The sequence below is a fragment of the Rhinolophus sinicus genome, chromosome 14, assembly GCF_057876585.1.
Source record: "Rhinolophus sinicus isolate RSI-liver-muscle chromosome 14, RSI-T2T, whole genome shotgun sequence".
NCBI classification, from domain to species: domain Eukaryota; kingdom Metazoa; phylum Chordata; class Mammalia; order Chiroptera; family Rhinolophidae; genus Rhinolophus; species Rhinolophus sinicus.
This window is the reverse complement of record NC_142514.1, coordinates 162,546,192-162,566,717: the sequence shown is the minus strand read 5'-3', so window position 1 is coordinate 162,566,717 and position 20,526 is coordinate 162,546,192. Positions and strand designations below refer to the sequence as shown.

Sequence of the window (20,526 nt, the reverse complement as noted above, 5' to 3'; positions counted from 1 at the left end):
ATCCTTTTCTCTTCCTGAATTGCTCACTGTTTCATAGTAGAATATTTGCAATAAAGCCTTAATGCCTTACTAACGGGGTGACTGGCAGTTTTTAAGAGGTTCTGTCATGCAGTCAGAGAAGTGCATAGATTTTTTTTCTTCCTGTGTGACATGTAGCAGATGAGAATGGAGGACTGTTTTCTGAAATGAGTCTGGAATAGGTTTAGCTTCTTAATTTTTTTTTTTCTTCCCTGTGTCAAATTTTGAATTTTAACATGCACTATGGGAAACTTTTGGGTCCTTAGCATTTTCACAAAAAACTATGCTGAGTAAAACAATCCCTTCCTTGGAAGAAAGCATGATGCTTACTTTCACAAACTCCATTTTAATTCCACAAATATCATGACCACCACCAAAGCATCTCTTTACAGAATTACCCAAACATATTTTTGTAGGTTCATAAACCTCTAGGGTTGATACTTGATTTTGATTCATTTTGTAGAAATGCTCGAAAAGATGGAGCCAGTGCCTCCCATGTCTCATGTGGCTTATTGATATCTGAATTCTCAGAATATCAAGGATTTCTCTAATGTGACTCATTTGAGTCAAGTACTTTTTTCCCCCTTCAGAGTGATGGGCTGCTGATTCAGAACTATGATAAAATTAGAAATACCAATATTTCATTCAGCCTACTTTAAAAAATCTGTTCTTTCACTTTTGGCTTATCAATCTGTAAACTCATTTGATTATTCAATTTGGTACAGAGCTTGTATTGGTATTTTAATTTTATTCTTATGAGCAAAATAACCTGAAGCACACTAATAAACTCTGTGCTGGAAAAGGCACCATTCTGGGACTCTTGCTATTCAGGTCATGGTATCATTTCTGTCACTAACTTCTTGGATAGTCTAGGCCCTAAACCTTCTGCTCTTGGTTTTAGCACCTGTAATATGAGAGCCACTGGACTACATATCAGTCAGGATAGGCCAAGTTATGCTGCAGTGATAAGGAACACCCATGTCACAGGGCTTGAAACAATTAGAATTTATATCTTGCTTCTGGGATCTCTGTTTCCAAATCATCATCATCTTCACTTGGCGACTTAGGCTGACAGAGCAGCTACTGCCAGAAATATTTGTGTGGCCATAGTAGGGGGCTAAGAGAAGATGGCAAAGCACATATCAGCTCTTAAAGCCTCTGCCCAGAAGTGACACATGTCATGTCACATTTTAACATACTGTATTGGCCAAAGCTCGTCTTATGATCAAACCTAACTTCAAGGAAGGAGAGTTAGGTAACACTGAATACAATCTATAGGTAATCTATAAAGGCCTTTATTCAGATCTCCCAGTTCCACTTATACTCAAATATTTGTGTTAGTTCTCTGCAGTTTTATCAAATGAATCATTTCAGGTATCCACCGCAGTCAAGATAGCAATCATTTCCAGCACCACGTGAATCCTTCATGTTGACTTTTTATAACCACACCCTCCTCCCTCCTGCCATCCTTACCCTGACCATTAATGTGTTCTCCGCTTAAAATATTTTGTCATTTCAAAAAAGCTATATGAATGGAATCATACAGTATGGAACCTTTTGGAATTAGCTTTTTGCCTTGAGTGTTATTCCCCGGAGATTCATCCAAGTTGTTTTATGCATCAACGGTTTCTTCCTTTTTATTGCTGTGTAGTATTCATGGCAAATTTATACCTCAGTTTGTTTAACAATTGCCTGTTGAAGGACATTTGGTATGTTTCCAGGCTTTGGCTAATATGAATAAAGCTGCTACGAACATTTGTGTACAGATTTTGTGTGAAAATACGTTTTCACTTCTCTGGGATAAATGTCTAAGCATGAAATTGCTGTGTAAAATGGTAATTGCATGTTTAGTTTTATAAGAAATTCCCAAACTGTTTAATAGAGTGGTCGTACCATTTTACATTTCTACAAGCAATATATAAATGATCCACCAAATACTTCCCAGCATTTGGTATTGTCATTATTTTTTATTTTAGCCATTCTGATAGATGTGTAGTGATATCTCATTTAATTTGCATTTCCTTGGTAGCAAATGATATTAAACATATTTCAAGTGCTTGTTTACCATTGATATATCCAATTTCCAAAGTGTCTGTTCAAGTCTTTTGTCTACTCTTTATTAGATTTTTTTTGCTTACTGTTGAGTTTTGAGAATTCTTTGCATATTCTATATACAAGTTCTTTGTCAGATATTTGATTTGTAAATAGTTTCTCCACATGTGTAGCTTGTCTTTTCATTATCGTAGTAGTGTCTTTTGCAGAACAAAAATGTTTAATCTTGATGATATCTAGTTTATTATTTTTTTTCTTTTATGGTTTATGCTCTTGGTGTCATCTATGAAAACTTTGCCTATCCCTAGATCTTAAGGATTATCTTGTCTGTTCTGAGGACTCTGACTTCAGGACAAAAATCGTTGGTGTGATCTTTGAGGCCCAACCATAGACAATTACAAGATTATGACTGACAGGCCTCATGGGTGAAAGCTGCCCTCCCCACACCAGCCAGTGCACAGCCAGCGCGCTGTAGTTTTCTGGAGAGAGTTGTAGTCAAGGTCCCGCTTGGCCAGCCGTGATCATATCCTCATTCGTAGTAAAGCATGTCCAGTGGGAGGCCTGCCTCTTTATTGGGGACCTTGCCCGAGATACTTCCCAGGCACCTCTGCTGAGACCTCCTTATTGAGGTCCTTGGCTGAATTACTTTTCTCTACTTTGCCTCAGTACCTTTCCACTCCTAGCCTTTCCCTTCTCCTTCTCCCCAGCCCATGACTTAATAAAGAGGCAGAAACCTTCTGGTGAGTGCTCCTGAGCAGTGAGACAATTCCCTCTGTTTATACTGGATCCACTTTACCCTCACCTTGTGCCTTTACATGGGGGGAAATGGAACACTAGAGAGCCAGCACGTCCTGCTTACATTGTCACATTAATAAACATTTGATTGTTGCTTTCACTTTAGCTCGTTGTGCTAATTAAGCACTTCAATGCCTCATTGCTTAATAATTTTTTAAGGTTCATACTGTTAGTATTTATATGTAACTTTAAAGCTTATTTTGAGTTAAGTTTTGTATAAGGTGGGACATTTAAGTTGAGGTTTTTTTTGGTTTGTTTGTTTGGTTTTTTGGCTATGAATGTTCAGTTTCCCCAGAATCATTTTTTGAAATGGCTTTTCTTCCTCCCTTGAATTGCTTTTGCACTTTTGTGAAAAATTGGTTGAACACATTTTTTATTTGTGTGGATCTGTTTCTGGGTTTTCTATTTTGTTCCATTGATCTATGTGTGTATCCCTCAACCAATACTATACTCTCTTGATTACTGTAGCTATACAGTAAGCCTTAATATTAGGTAAACTAATTCCTTTCACTTTATTCTTTGTCAAGATTATTGTAACTACTTGTATTCCAGTGCCTGTGCCTTTCCATATACATTTTAGGGTAAGCCTGTCTCTGTCTACATAAAAAACCTTTACTGGGTTTTGATAGGAATTTTATTAAACATATAAATCACTTTGGTGGAGAATTGATATCTTGACTATGTTAGTCTTCCAATCCATGAATACAGTGTCTTTCCATTTATTTATATCTTCTTTGATTTAATTTATAAGCATTTTGTACTTTCCTGCATATAACTCCTATACATGTTTTGTTAACTCTATACCTAAAATAAATTTATCTTTTTCAGAGACATTGGAAATTGTATTGTTTTTAAATTTTGTTATTTCTTGTGTTCATTGTTAGTATTTAGAAGTGCACTTGGCTTTTGTGTGTTGATCTTGTATTATTTTAGCTTGATAATTTTAAAAGGATTTTTTTGGTAGATTTCTTGAGATTTTCTATGTAGACAATACTGTCATCTGTCAAAAGAGGATGTTTTGTTTCTTCCTTTCCAATTGGTATGCCTTTTATTTATTTTTTTCTTGTCTTATTGCACTGGCTGAAACTTCTAGTACTATGTTGAAAAAGAGTGGTGAGAATGAACATTCTTGTCTTATTCCTGTTTTAAAGGAAAAAGCGAAAGATACAAATTTTAGCACCACATCAATAGACTAAAGAAGAAAAATCATATGATCATATCAACTGATGCAGGGAAAAAAAATCATTTGACAAAATCCAACAACCATTCAAGCTGAAAACAAAACTCAGCAATTTAGGAATAGAGAGGAATTACCTTAATTCAATAAAAATCATCTACAAAAGCCTTTTACTTTCAAACTATGTGTGTTGCTCAATTTAAGTGACTTTCTTGTAAACAGAATATATTCGGATCATTTTTTAACACACTCTTTTAGGGGTATGTGAAGGGATGGTGGTAGGGTAGACAGGAGTGCTTCTGGCCATGTTTTCTTGTTAGGGCTCCTGATCAACCGAATGTGTTGGGCTTGCCTGATGTTGTCAGAGAGAACCTATTTTGATCATGGGGAGGAATGAGCCTCAGTAGGTAACGGATTGGTAAAGATGGGTCTGGGTTGCCTTCTTCTTTTGGGTGAAAGGATGCAAGATGTCCTGTTGCTGTGTTGTTCCTCCAGTCAGGATCCCACACAATCTTTCAGAATTCTCCTTTGGTTGCCTTTTATGTTATTTCCAGGGCTTATAATTGTGCTTAGTGAGGAGGAGCAGGGAAAAATGGACCTATACCATCTTGTCCAGACCAAAAGTCATTGTATTTTTTATGTCAAATTACTAGACTATGAAGTCACTGAAGGTAAGGTCTGCTTTATACTTCACAGTCCACAGTACATACTGTCTTTTTTTTTTTTGGTATATTTTAGCTATTCAATAAATATTTCAATTTTTAAGTGGCAATGTTTATAATTGTGAACATTTGGTTGTTTCTAGACTTAATAACTAGGTTTAAATGTCTATTTGTAGCTGTTTTCATACTGAATAGCAATCTTTCTTATTGATTATTAAATGGATGCTTCTGTGTCATTTTGGTAACCTTTAAAATGGTTGTCATCATTGCAACATTGCTTATCCTACACTTATTTGAGGACTTCTGTATGTTGGTTATACCATGTTTCCCTGAAAATAAGACCTAGCCGGACAATCAGCTCTAATGCATCTTTTGGAGCAAAAATTAATATAAGACCCAGTCTTATAGTAAAATAAGACCAAGATAATAAACATAATATAATGTAATATAAAATACTGGGTATAATATAATATAATATAATATAATATAATATAATATAATATAATACCAGGTCTTACATTAACTTTTGCTCCAAAAGACACATTAGAGATGATTGTATGACCAGGTCTTATTTTCGGAGAAACACAGTAGTACCTTTAACTTGAGGATTTTTCAGATTATTAGTAGACCTTGTAAGCAAAGATCATAAGAGCTAACAGCTAATATGGAAAAAAGATCCTGTTAAACTAAATTTTACATTTTGAAATAGATGAAATATTTAGTTAAGAGCTAGAGGAAGATAGAGGAAGAGAGCTAGAGATTTTGAAAGTAGAACTAATAAGGGATTGGTTTTTAAAATCACTGTTTTCAACTAAAAGTAGATTTAGTCATGTGGCTTGGTTTAACATCATTAAATTCACTTGACTTCATCCCTGCTGGAGTTGAGATACACTGGTTTGATTTTCTAGCCTTATTTCACAAATTATATCTTGTCACATACAATTTCCCATAACAATTTCAATCATTCTATTGCCTATTATGTTTCAGAGAACTCTAAACTTTCTTAATGTACTCTTTTAAGTGGACCAAAGTGCTCTTTCCCAACTCTAACCTGGCAGCATTATATAATAAAATAGTCCCTTATTATGATCAGAGGCTATATATTCGAGTTATCACATTTCTTTTACAAAACATGTTTTTTTTTAAAAAAATTATCTTTTGGATCTACTGAAGTCATTTTGAAGGTGACTCTCCACTCCAAGTGGGAGGATGAAAGGTTTATTCTCATGAGTTGTCACTTGAAAAGAAGGATAGTACATATAGGTCAAGTTTTGCTTAACAAGAATTCCAGTCACTCACTCAGTTGACCAGAATGCTCAGATAAATGGCTGTGAAAAGAGAAAATGTATAAAATCCCCTTTACTTAAATAGAATGTAATAGAAAAGATCTGAAGTGGATAGGTGCTTCTCCTTTCTTCTTTAGCTTTCATCATTTGTACTATACAACCTAGCACTTAATTGTGTTTTGCTTTCTAATGTTTGTTATTTCCTCTGGTTAAGTATTATTTTACTCACCATTATATACAAGTATCTGCTTTCTCCTCTATCCCTTCACCTCTTCCTTTTGATAAAATGATCTTATGTTCCATACTTTCTGTCCAGTCCTAATTTTAAATGTTCCACCATGTTATTCCATCAACCAACAACATATCCCAGAATTCTAATACTATAGTATATAAACTAGATCCAATTAACTGGATCATATAATTGAAGTAATACTGCAATTCTTTGGCAAGATGAACTGTATTAATATGTGCAAGCATATGTGATTTCTAATTACAGAGCTAACAATAAATGGTCATACAGATATTAAAGTCAGTGGCTAAAGTGATGTACTTCAGACCAATTTTGGTTCAGAAAATATATTCATCATATTCATAATACCTAGTTCAGCACCTGTTCACATGATAGGATGTTAGAAGATAGAATATTATATTCATCACAGTTTCTATTAATGCTAAAACCTAGAGAAGGAAGAAGAGGGAAATAATTTTACCCATAGAATATTCAAATTTATATTGTAATGATCCACTTAAAAATAATTTTCTATATCTGCTGACTTTAAGGGTGGGAAATGAATGTCTTTAAGAGCACATATGATAAACTGTGTTTGTTAATGTGTCTTTAGAGAGGTCTTATAGATATGCAAGTGGAAAAACATTTTAATGTTGTTTTGCCTGGGTGAGCAAGTAACATTCTCTTATGAAATAATAAACTATTAGTAGAGAAAGAAGTCATCAGGTCTATTTAGTTTAGTGATCTATATTTTCAATTTTAGTAATGGAACTATTTTTCAAACAAGGGAGAGGATTCTGCGGGACCTAGTGTAAGAACTGCCCTGGATTCACGAGTACTCGAAGCTAGTGCTATGGTAGCCCTTCTTAATTATGTGTATTACAAATTCCCTCATTTGCTTGGGCTTCCAGCTCTTGTAAACTAACTAACTAACTAACTAACTAACTAACTAACTAACTAACTAACTAACTACATCTCTGACTAATGTAATAGGTTTATTTACAATAAAAGTGAAAGTGAAAAGTGAAAAATCATAAAGTATCTTCAGGCTTATCTTGTCAAATTTCAATCAGATTCTATGATTATTACCTTATTTAATATTCTAACAAGTATTTTTTGAGTGCCTACCATATGTTAAGTGCTGAAATTCTAGGCTCTGAAGACAGAACTGTAAACAAGAAGTAGTGCCTATCCCCAAGGAGTGCTTATGTTCTAGACTTAGTATCAGAAATAGACATTAAATTATCTTCTGGAAGCATCCTGACTTTTGGTCTTTACCTCCACCAGTCTGTTTGCTTTGTAGGCTATCATGGGATTGTGTGGACAGCTCATAAACTGTTTTGACTAGTTCCCATGTATCTTGAGTATAGCCAGTCATGTCAGGAGATAGCCAGAGGCATATTCCATATAAAGCAGAGATTTTGGACATGGATCTTGACTGGAAGAGTGGAGACCCACTTTTGGGGGAGGAGGATGAGAGCTTTTGACAGGTGTATTAGCTTTCTATCGCTGCCATAGTAAATAATCACAAACTTGTTGGCGTTAAACAACTCAAATTTATTATTTTATAGTTGTATAGATTAAAAGTCCAACCCGTCTCACTAGGCTAAAATCAAGTTGTCTGTCAGGCTGTGTTCTTTTCTTTCCTTTAGAGGAGAATCTATTTTCTTGCCTCTTTCAGCTTCTAGAGTCACTCACATTCTTAGTTCAAAGCCTCCGTCTTCTGTCTTCAAAGCCAGTAATGGCAGTCAAATCCTTCTTGCATTGCATCTTTCTGACCTTCCATAGTCACATCTCTTTGTGACTTTCCTCTTCTGTCTCCCTCTTCCACTTTTAAGAATCCTTGTAATTATGTTGCATAATCCAGGATAATCTCCCTATCCCAAGGTTTTTAATATTAATTACATCTGCAAAGTCCCTTTGCCATGTAAGGTAAAGAGTAGGTGCCAGTGTTTAGGGCATGGACATCTCTGGGGGCCTTATTCTGCCTACCACAGCAGGCTATATAAGCTTAAAGTTAAAGGGCCCTGATATGACCTGTGATTCACTAGAAGAAATTCAATACCGTGTAGCTTTCACATTTATCCATGCCATCTATGGAGGCTGCTAGTCTTATCGCAGAATGCCAATAAAATAATGTTAAATTGGCTGGTGATATGATCATTTCTGTTGTGGACTGAATGTTTGTGTCCCCCTTAAATTCGTATGTTGAAGTTCCAACCTCTTAATTAGAGATCATTAATTAAATTAGGTCATAAGGGTGGGGCCCTCATCCAATAGGACTAGTGTCTTTATAAGAAGAAACATGAGAACTCTCAGAAGTGAGTTCTTGTCAGGAACTGAATTGGCTGGGTCCTTGATTTGAACTTCTAGCCTACAGAACTGACAGGAAATACATTTCTGTTGTTTAAGCCACCCACTCCATGGTATTTTGTTACGGCAGCCCTAGCTGACTGAAGTGGATTTTGGTACTAAGAAGTGGGGAGCTGCTGTAATAAATACCTAAAATGGCAGGCATGGCTTTGGAACTGGGTGATGTGTTGAAGCTGGAAGAGTTTTAAGGTACATGCTAAGAGAAGCCAAGATTGCCATGAAGGGATAGTTGTAGAAACATGGATGTTAAAGGCAATTTTGGTGAGAGTTCAAAGAAAAGAGGAGAGCTGGAGAGAAAGCCTCTGTCTTCTTAGAGAATATATAAATAATCATGAATAGAATGTTGATAGAAATATGGATATAAAAGCCATTTTGGTGAGGTCTTAGATAGAAATGAGAAACAGTTTATTGGAAACCGAAGGAAAGGCGATCCTTGTTATAATGTGACAAAGAACTCAACCTAAATCGTGTTCTAGTGTTTTGTGTAAGGTGGAACATGGAAACTATAAAATTGAATATTTAGCAGAGGCGATCTCTAAGCAAAGTATTGAAGGTGTAGCTTGGATCCTCCTTACTGCTTACAGTAAAATGTGAGAGGCGAGAGATGAATTCAAGAATTGTTAAACAAAAAGAAACGAGAACTTGAAGACCTGGAAAATTCTCAGCCTGTCCGTAGTACAAAACAACGAGAAAACTTATGCTGAAGAGAATACTAAGGGTGTAGCTGAACAATTGTTTTATAAAGAGATCATGGAGGAACTCATGGATTTAATCAGCCATCTCGACAGAACCAGGAATGGAAATGGGATTATACCAGCAGAGACACTGCCAATTTGAAGTAAAAGGGACAGAAAAAGCACGATGGAATGAAAGAAGGCTGCCAGACAGCCACAGGACCACACCACAGAGCTTTATGGCCGCTAAGGTGGGCTATTCTTCAAGGAAAGAGAAGAATGACCCCAGAGGCTATTCAGAGCCCATGAGGGAGGACACTCGCACCTTAGGCCAAGGGGGTACTGCTGTTTCCTCTGAGGTTTCAGAGGACAGAACCTCTGGGAAAAGCCCTTTGAGCAGGGCCCTTGCGGAGAACAGTGGGGCTGAGTCTGAAAAAGCTGAATGGCTGGGGGCCACTCTGCAGAGTCCTGGGATGCTGCTGCCACCCCAGTGGGCCTGGAAGGCAGGACATGAAGCCAAAGAAGGTTATTCTAAAGTGTTAAATGGAATTTGCCTGCTAGGTTTTTGAACTTGTTTCAGACCCGTCACTCCTTCCTTCTTTCCTGTTTCTCCCTTTTGGAATAGGAATGTCTATCCTCTGTCTGTAATACCGTCTTGTTTTGGAAGTATATTACTGGTTTTACAGGTTCACAGCTGGAGAGGAATTGTCTCTCAGGATGAATCTAACCTTGAGTCTCGTCCAAATCTGACTTAGATCATATGTAGATGAGATTTGGGATTTAAGTCTTTAGAGTTGATGCTGGAATGAGTTAAGACTTTTGGGGCTCTTGGATGGAATGAAGGTATTTTGCATACGAGAAGGACATGAATGTTGGAGGAATAGATGTGGAATATTATGGACTTCACTTGTTGAATCCGAACCCCCAGTGTGACTATAGACTGTATTTGGAGATAGGGCCTTTAAAATGGAAGTAATTAAGGGTATATGGAGTCATAAGCGTGGGGCTCTGATCTGATAGGGGTAGTGATCTTATAAGAACACTTATACTCCCTCCACCATATGCAGACACAGTGAGAAGCTGTCCATCTACAAGCCAGGAAGAGAGCTTTCACTAGAAACTGATTGACTGGCATCTTGATCTGGGATTTCTATCCTCCAGAACTGTGAGAAAATAAGTTTCTGTTGTTTAAACCACCACATCTATGATGTTTTGTTATGGCAGTCCTAGCTAAGACAGTTCCCCAAACTGCTTTGTCTCCCTCTTCCCTTTTTACTCACTGGCCCATGTGCCTCCTTGTAGCTTCTGTGCATCTGTCTTTGTCCCAATTTTTATTTAAGAAAATAAAAAAAAAAAGGGACATAAAACATGTTAAAGGATGGATAAGAATGTAACATTTTGCCCAAAGGAAAATTAAATTTTGAGACAGCATCCTGCAGGTGCATATTAAGTGAACTGGTGGAGAAAATGTAATTTAGGAGATGGTGAAATTGCATTGGGTGGCGATGTAGTTATCTCGCAGTGCCTGTGTCTATCTAGAGATCGTTTCCATTTCAGTTTCCCACATGTGTCTTGTACAAGCACTCCCCACTACATTTCTTTTGCAACCATCAAGAAGAGGTTATTCAAAAATGACTTGCAGATCAGTATACAGCTAGGGGATGGTTCCTGCATCAGACTGAAAAAGATAGGGCAAAAATAAAAATCATGAGCATAATGTTGCTTTTCATTTTTTGATCAATTGATTTCTCACAATGTAGCAGGCACTATAACAGGATGTTAACATTGGAGTTTCGTGACATCAAGATATAATAGATTTCAGACATCAAAATGAACCCTGAGATAGACCATTCTCTAGGAATATCAGAGCACATGGCCAAAAACTTCTTAGAAAACCTCATCCTTATTAAATTTTTTTTTTAAAGGAGGTGGTTAGAAATGAGAGGATTTTATGAAGAAGAATACTTTGGAGAAGCTTGTATGAAATTTCTACTCTATATCCTATTGCTGAGGAGGCAAAGTAGAGAGGTGCCCTCTCCTTATTTCACGTTCAAAGGTGGGAGGCTTCACTGTGGCCATTCAGAGAGCATGACACAACGTGTGTTTCCTAGAGTTGGTGGATGCATGACTGGTATCTGACTCAAGCTTGGGAAAGCTAAAAGTCGAGAAGGTGGCTCAAGCTTCTCATGGCTTCAACATGGTATGCTATGTATACTTTCCTCTCCAATATTGGACCCATGATTCAAGAATTCTGGGATCTGAATGGGAAACCTACGTCAGCAATGCAGCAATGTCTGTGTATTAAAGTGTCCTGCTCAGGAGGGTTTTCTCCTGAGGCTGGAGGTATAGTGTTGGTGAAGTTGCCAAGGGGATCAAGGGAGGCCAGCCTGTGGAGATGTACTGCCCATGTCAAGGGCATTGCAGCGGGAAGGTCCCAGCAGAGGCATCCCTGAAGAATACAGACACATGCTCAGGAAAGAGGCAGCTTCAAACGGTCATCAGGTACTAAGAGCATGCAATCATCTCTTTTGGTCCTTTCTTTTTCCTGCTCTGTAGTCAAGTCCAGAGGGGCCAGCGAGAAATCTCAGATGGAGACACATTCCAAGGATGGGAAACGTTTAATGTCAACTGCTATTTGAATTTTTTGTTATCAGGTGGGGTTGGAGGTTTCGGGTTCCTGGAGGTTTTGTGAAGTGATAGTGAAGATTTCATTAACCAAGAATGACCAGTGATGCTATGGCAGAAGGACAGCTGCCGCTGAGCAAATTCAAAGGGACAGGGAAGAACAAAATGAGGTTGCTTTTAGGATCAGACTCCGTGAATCCTGCTTGTTTGGTGTGCTGATGACCGTGGCATATAATTTTCATGTCAGGGCCGACGTACAGAAAATAGACTGAATTCAGATCAATATGCCTAGCTTCAAAAGGATGGATCGCCTTTGTTCACATGCATAACAACTACCTAGAGCTTTTCAAGGCCATTACAATTACTGGGTGTGAGTTCAGATACATATTTGTTTGGGGTATGGCAATCAATCTGCCTGCCATGTTCAGCTTCCCTTTCTAGGTTAAACTGCTTTTCCACTTCCCCCTGGCTCAAGAAAACCACATCAGGCTGTTCTTTGCTTATGGAAGATCACTGAAGGGACAGAGGTTGTATCCTGCTTCTGAAGGCAGCCTGCTATTAGGGTACTCAGAAGCCTGTTTTTGGGGTACGTGATGGCTTTCCTTATGGCCTTGTGTGAAGGGCTCTATCCAGACAGAGATAATATTTGAGTGACTCAAACCTTTTCTCTTGGGGATTTAAGCTAAGTGACTCAAGGAGAAGTTCTGATGGATGTTGGGTGCTGTTGAAAGGACTCTGTCATTAACAGCCACTTCCATGCTGAGAATTTTGGAGCTCGTCTGCCAAAAGAAAGACAGGTTAGAAGTAAATCTTGGGGAATCCTGAGCAAGAGTGACTACCTTGAGCTAATCGGGTATTCTAGTTTTAGTTCCAGTTCCACGAATATCGTTATAGTAAAACCTTCCTTTCCTGTAAAGAAACTTGATGGGTCTCTGTCCTTGACCACTAAAAAAGCTTTCCATGCAGGAGGGTGGTAAACTTGACTCAGAGCTCTGATTTCACTGTAGACTCATCATTGCCACATCTTTCATCCTCGCTTGTGTCTAACGCGTGTGCTAGGCCTTTGCTTTTCTGTTTATTTTAGGGGCACCTGACTTCCTAAATGCGATATCTATTATTTCAGTTAGTTCTGAATGATTAGTTATTATTTTCATCATGTAATCTTAGCTGATTGTCTAAATACCCATGGATTTTTTTTATTATGTATATGGGCTTTAAATATGATCATTATGGATTGCTTCAAAATGCATCAGATTGTTTATTATTAATGTTATTTGCTGATCTTTTCAGCATCACATTGGAAACTGAGAAAGAAATGCTAATAGAGGACAGACATCTTGCTCTAGATTTTGAAAAATTATATTAAGATGGAAATAAATATACTGAAGAGTTATTGCTTAACTTCAATCTTTTCCTAGCTCCTCTGTATTTTCATCTCTCTCCCTGGTCCTAATTTCTAGCATTTAGTCTAACTAATATAACCTCTCCACTAGGGTCAGTCTCTGTTTCCCAGATGGGTTGAGTCTTTGAAGTAATCCCATTTGAAAGGCAGCATTTTATCTTGTGTGATGTGAGTTCCTGGCTTCCTTAAAACCATATCAGTGAACCGTATCAGTGAATACTTTTAGCCAAGTATTAGCCAAGTGTTGCCAAGTGGTGTACCTCTACAGAATCCCCCAAAATACTCTGGAGAAATAGTGGCACATAGTAGATAGTATACAGACACTGAAGTGATGAGAACTTTCTGAGTCCTGGATTTCCTCCTTAATAACTGTGATCATACTGCCTCAGGGAAAGGGACTTTAGCGGGGGAATGGCAGGGGCACTGACTGGCCTTTTTGTGGGAAGCAGTTCACTGGTCAGCAGGCTCTTTAATATCATTCTCTGAGTCCACTTCCAGACTGAAAGACGAAGGAAGTTTCTTTTAGGGAAATTACATACACACACACAGAGGCTCAAAGTTAAGGTATTAATCAATAAATCTATTTTTCTTTTTTGACCAGAAGCTCATGCTCTAGGGTATATATGTGAACAATATGAAATAACTAATTTTGTACTTGGTTCATGTGGAGTAGTACGAAACATAATATTTAAGTTCCTTGAACCCTGTGGATTCCTATATTAGTTAAGGTAGCATTACTTGCTATAACATAATACCCCAAGTCTCAGTGACTTAACATGAGAGAAGTTTATTTCTTGCTGATATGGTCCTCTCTGGAGGAGTAGGTGTGTGGGTATATGTGGGTCCTCTGTTCACTCAGCGATACAGGCTGATGGGTGCTCTGCCATTTATACGTGGCTACCAAGGTTGCTTTAAGCATCAACACCCAGCCAGCTAAGAGGGGAAGAGAGCGTGATTCACCTGGGGATGGTGGTGGGTATGAGCAAGACCACACATCATTTCTGATAACCTTCCATTGTTAGAATTCAGTCACATAATCAAACCTTTCCACAGGTGAGGCTGGGGAAAGTAGGCTAGATATGACCTCAGGAAAATAGAGAAACAGTTTTGGTAAACGTATGACAGTCTCTCTCACAGTCCAAATATCTAAGAACAAATACAGTTTTATCTTTCTTCCATATGTGGAATCATCTCCTTCCCTTTCCAAAGATATTATCTATTCCCAAGTCTGGTCCTAGGCCCTTGATTTCCAGGTGACATAGTTCTATCATTCCAGATGTGGCTCCTCATGTTCTGGCAACGCATGAACGAAAAAGACAAGTTATCTCTCTTGTCCCTATGCATCAAACATTCACTAATGAAGCAGGGACACTTCCATACAATAACACTATTCACAATAACAGTTCTAGTCATAAAAATCCAGTTTGCTATAAAGGGTCGTTGGTGTTGGCGCACACTACTCCATGCAGACATTCAGGTATCTGGGTTGATAATAACTCTGTTATTAACACAAAGCTTTCAAGGTCATCCAGGGTGTTGACATTTAGCTGATACCAGGAAGAGAATGGAAATCCCTTATGAGAGGATTTAATGGACCAGGTATGGAACTATCTCATAATACTTCTCCCATTCCATTGGCTAGAATGTAGATATACCTGATTGCGAAGAAAGCTGAGGAATGTAGTCCAGCTTTACAGTCAGGAAGAAGCAGGCACCAATTTTGATGAGTGCACTGAATTCTCTGCCTCAATCCCTAAATGAGCATTAATGACTGAGACTTCGCACACTAGCTGTGTGACTTTAGCACAGGACACATTTCACCTTTCTTATAATAGGCATAAAATTAGGATTAAGTGTACAAAGCATATAAAAGTGCCTTGTTGTTAACTACCAAGTACAAAAATATGTACAAAAGTATAAGCAACACCTGTATAGACCTTTCCCCTATTTAAATATATTAGTACTATACCATATTCTTGACTTAGACGTATTTTAAGATATCAAACATTATAGATATAGTTTGAGGTTACCTAATTACTTCTCTTTAGTTCCATTCTTCTTTCTTAACTCCCATGAACTCAGTGTTTATTAATCTTACACACTGGCATTATTTATTTATTTTTTATCACTTAGAATTCAGTACTGCTGACTTAGTGACCAGTTATAAGCATAGTCAGGAATGGAAGGCACACAAATCTCTGTCAACCCTCATAGCTAGTCTCCAGGCACGCAGTAGCCTCTAGGGGATGGGGAGGAGGGAGATATGAAATCAGAGAGGTAATCACAGGTCAGACCACGACAGGCCTCACGTGTTGGCCAAGGATTAGGATTTTATCCTGAAAGTAATGGGGAATCTCATTCATTTTCAGGCATGTTCCAAGTTGTGGTTTAGGGGAATAATTCTTGTAGCTATGTGGGGACTTCCCAGAGACCTTTGCCATGATGCTGGGAAGAGATAATACAGACTTCAACTAAAATGGTGGCCCATGGAAATGGGCCTTTCCTTGGTGTGAACGTGGGTGGCTCACAACGTTTCTTTCTTGCTGCTTCAGAAAGGATTGTACTCCAGTTTGACCTGGGGGAGTGCCTTAAGCAGAAAATACTGCTTCTTCCTAGCATTTCAACCTTTTTAGCTAAGTGGGAAAGAGATCTCTATCCATCAGGATTATAGCTCTTCTGTTGGATTTCCAACCACATTACATGTGTTCTTTTTTCTTTTAATTTTTACAGTTACCCTTCGGGATAGTTACCATTTTTACTCTATTTTAAAAGTGAAGAAAGTATGGCCCAGAGGGGTTACTAGAAAGACCCTGAACTGGCTTTTGTTTTTCGTTTTTTAACTTAAGCCTCACCCTTGCCACACTGTCTGTCTCAAAGCATAACAGCTAATATTAACTGAGGAATTACTATGTGCCTGACACTGATCTAAGCCCTTTACACATCTTATTCCATTTAGTCATCAACACAATCCTCTGAGGTAGCTAATATTATTTTCCTCATTTTATAGTTGAGGAAACTGAGGTCCAGAGAATTTAAGTAACTTGTTCAAGATGACACATCTGGTCAAGCTAAATAAAACAACTTAACAAAACAATTGCCTTCCAATTAGAGGTAGAACAGAGCCATTGCCCTGTACTACCTCTAATTGTTTTGATTTCCAAAAGCATAGGGAGAAGGAAAAGGCTGTGTTATAATTTAGAGCATCTTATTCAACTGTGTTAATATGGCCCTAATTTCAATGTGTTAAAATATTGTAGAGAATATAGCTATCAGCCACCATCAATACCAGATTTGAATGGACATAGCTGATTATTGATTGCTACAATTTTGCATCAATCCTTGCCACAATGACTTCTTAGTTTGGCATAGAAGTCACAGGAGAGCTGGGCTAAGAGCTAGGAAGCCAAAGTTCTAATCTTGGTGCTGCCATGAACGGTCTTTTTGATTGTTGGTGTGATCTTAACATCTTTGGCCCTCAAGTTTTCCATCTTAAAATTTTAAGAAATGAACTAGAGGATCTCTAGTCCCCACCTGCTTTGTGATTTTCTCTTTGCTTCATTTCCTTACTAAATCAGAAAACGACTTCAAAAAAAATGACAGGACATTTAAATAAAAGAAATACTTTTAGAAATGCAACCAAATTATTTTTAATATTTTCAAAAGGTGAGCACAGATAATATTTACAGAAGCACTAGGAATTATATTTTAATATTTTTTTACTGATAGTATAAACATACACACATAAATAATCTGCTTGCGTGTGAAAAAATGCAAATCTGTCACTCTAGTGAGTCGTATCTATTTAAAACATAAGATTTAAATAAATTAAACAATGTTAAGAGTGAAACAAGTGCGTAACTAAGAGAGGTACTCATGAAATAGTTTCAGTATGTACCTTCATGAAAAAAAACCGTAGATTTGGGAGAGTATGGATAGGCAAAAAGAAAAGACTGCTATAGAGAGGATTCTAGGAAATAGCAGGGTTTTTTTCCCCTCATGCCTAATTTTTTTCTAAAAGAGCTATTTCTTTACACAAATGTATTTGTAGATAAAGTAAATATACTTAATAAGTTGCTGAAATTGCTTTCAAATGTTTCAGATCCTTCGCTCTACAACAGAGTGAATGCCAGCCCAGAGGGTAGGATAGTTTTTTGTGTGTTGTTTTTTTGTTTGTTTGTTTTTTGTTGTTTTTACTTTGCAATGGGAGTTTTTCAGGAGTGTTACAGCATCTGTTCAATTTGTTTAAATGATGGAATAGATCTGGGCTAATTTCCACAGGCCCACGTGAACATTTCTGGCTTTTGCTCTTACCTGAAGGGCTTGGTAGTAATAGCTTGGCGGTCTTAATTTTTATCTATACTGAGCAATTCAGACATGTGCCTTCCGTCCCAGTACTCCATGTGCCAAAGGAAGAAAGGTGAGGTGGAAATGCTGTCCTCACTTGCATGGACTGACTGGCATTGCTGGGGGCCACCTCATCAGCCAGACTCAAACATCTTTTCAGTATTTTTCTACCCCCTACCTTTCTGATCTGATTTTCCTTAAGGAAGCCATTGTTGAATTTCTTACTAAATTCCAGGCATGGCTAGGCATTGAGGCTTCAGTCATGAAGAAGATGCTGGCCCTGCTCAGGAGGTCCCAGGAGTGGACCAGAAGAATGCTGCATTTTATACTTTCACCCACTCCCATCTTGTCTCCTCCCCCTGGACATAGGTGTCCCTATCTCTAAGAGGAGGGATTGCGTGAGAGGATTTCTAAGACTAGACAGGAAAGCGGTCACGTGTCCGTAAGTTAAGTAAGACTGATAACTTATGGAACCAGACCTAGGATACAGGGTTGAGTGGTGACAGACTGCCAGTTCCAGCACTCTCAATTCCTATACCCTCCAGCTCCCCCTCTGCCAGGGGAGCCGGGGTCAGTGGGGTCTGAGATCCCCGAGCCCACACTGGCCTGCAGCCCGGCATGTTGTACACACACAGCACATGGATAGCTTGGTCCTTCGGGACGAGGGTAGGCAGCCCCAACCGTCCACTACTCCTTATTCTTTCCTTTCACTGAAAGAGCAGTAGCTGGGCCCCAGGCCTCGCACGGTGCAGTCAGTGCTGTCTCTGTCACACCTGCCACAGTGACATTCAGTGGCTGCCGGGTACGTGTACAGGGAGTCTGCGTGCTGAGCACAGCCAGGCACTCGCACTGTCTCATACACCAGCTCCTTGAAGGTGCATGTTTTCTGGGTGTTGGGCCTGGCCGGGTCCTTGTACACCAGGTCCTGAGGAGTTTAGGAAGGAGAGAGTTGGTTACAATATTCTGGAAGTTTCTGCTTAGTTTAATCAAAATGAGACAGGAATTTAATACTGCCTGCTATAACATTTACCCATTAAAGCTCACTTATGGAATTCCTAACCAAGGAAACATGGTCTCGTAAACGACCTATATGCTATACCGTTTCCTGCTTCTTCTGGAAATCTTATAGAAAATATGTCTTCATTTTTCCTACTCCTTATATCTATATCAAAACATTAATTTTTTTCTCAAAGTATAGAGAATCTTTGAATTTCAACATATTATACAAAAATGATGAAAAAGGGAAATATGACAGAAATTTTAAGTTGACTTTTTGCGCTTAGTCAAAAGCTATATTAATGACAACTTAAACCATAAAACACTGAAGTTTAATTTCGCAGAAAATATTTCCAAATACATTATCCCTGTGTGTTTATAGAAGGTCAAAAAAGACACAATGTGAAATGTTAACGCTTAGCATAATATGACTTTGAAGGCTCACATAAGATTTTAAATATTCCGCTGTCTTGTAGACATTTCCCTCCCTTAAATGCTTTATATTTTGCAGTGCTCTCAGTTTCAAAGGATACATAGTTTTCACATAAGAACTTTTAATTCAGGCAGAACAGGTATATTCTAACACTGTCTAGTAAAAAAATTATTTGCACTGTTGTTTAATTTATTTCAATATCATGCTACAAGGTCTGTATCCTAAGAAGGTACACTAAATTGTGTAATAAGTGGAAAGTGACCAAACTCATTTACCATCCAATAAAGCATATTTCATTAAAAAGTTCCTATTTTCAATTTCAGTTTATAGAATGTAATTTTGTGTAGAAAACCAGGTACTAATAGGGGACAAAAAAAAAAAAGTAGAAACTGCCTCTTTATTAAACTGACTCCTTATTAAAGAAACTGTGTGAATACAAACTAGCGGTTTTATGCCTCTGTGTCTTGGTTTTCTCAACAGTCTAAAGAGGTGATTGTGTTCGTAGATGCACTGTGATTCTAACAGTCTGCAAGGATTTATTGTGTCCTCAGGCTCTCGTTGGCATTTGTATTCAGGCTGGCCAGTAAGACAATTTCTATAACATGCCTGTTTGTGGTTTTATGTGGCTTGGAAATAAATTTAGTACTATCTCTATTGCAAAGATATGGCTTCAATTACATAGAAATAGAAATACATGGAATACATAGAAATCACCCACGTAGAAACTGCCCTTTGGGGGATGCTGTAGATTTTCGATTACTAAATAAATGTATGTTTAGATGTTTATCTATCTATATGTAAAATCTAGCATAGAACTCGTTTATTGGTTTTGAAATGCTGAGTTGGCACATTACCAAACTGATCAGGTCAAATCTGAGGTTTCCCTAAACTTACCCTAATCAAATCCAAGCCCAAACTAATTATCATGGTAATCAACCCCAATCATAACGCAGGCAGTATTGGCTCAGGGACTCATGGCTGTTCTCTGGGAAACTTAAAACACTGATAAAGTGGGACTTCATGAAGCTGGTCTCAGGCACACCCTCAGCACCCTCACTTCCCACAAAGCAAGTGCCTACCCGGGTGTAGCAGTAGCCTGCACACCAAGTGGCATTGATGCTGATACAAAAGCGACATTCCTCTTTCTCCACCGCGATGGTGATGTTGGTCATCTCACAGCTGTTGCAGCAGATGGCTTTCCAGAGACAGACGAGGAAGCAAACCTGGACGGACTTCATCCTAGACTGGGAAGCACACTGTTAAGGCCCATGAGAAACCGAAAAAGCAAAGCATTGTAATCATTGTGTAGGTTGACCAAACCAAAATGAATTGCTCTACCTATCTGCCCCAGTCACATTTTGTTCCAGCAATTATTTTCCTTCCTTTTTCTTTTCTTCTTAGTGTCTTGAACCAATATATCTTCTTATCTTCCTCCTCCTTCATAATTTTTTTTTGGTCAT

At 38.2% G+C, this 20,526-nt stretch overlaps 1 protein-coding gene across 1 annotated transcript; it reads right to left on the bottom strand.

The window, feature by feature from the left end:
• Positions 1-17,060: 17,060 nt before the first annotated feature.
• FSHB (follicle stimulating hormone subunit beta) lies at positions 17,061-20,304 on the bottom strand. Its single transcript, XM_019738508.3, has 2 exons — positions 20,146-20,304; positions 17,061-18,562 (listed from the first exon to the last, which is right to left on the bottom strand). Exons 1-2 carry the CDS (start codon positions 20,302-20,304, stop codon positions 18,332-18,334), a joined length of 390 nt encoding a protein of 129 aa, XP_019594067.1. The 3' UTR covers positions 17,061-18,331.
• Positions 20,305-20,526: the final 222 nt, after the last annotated feature.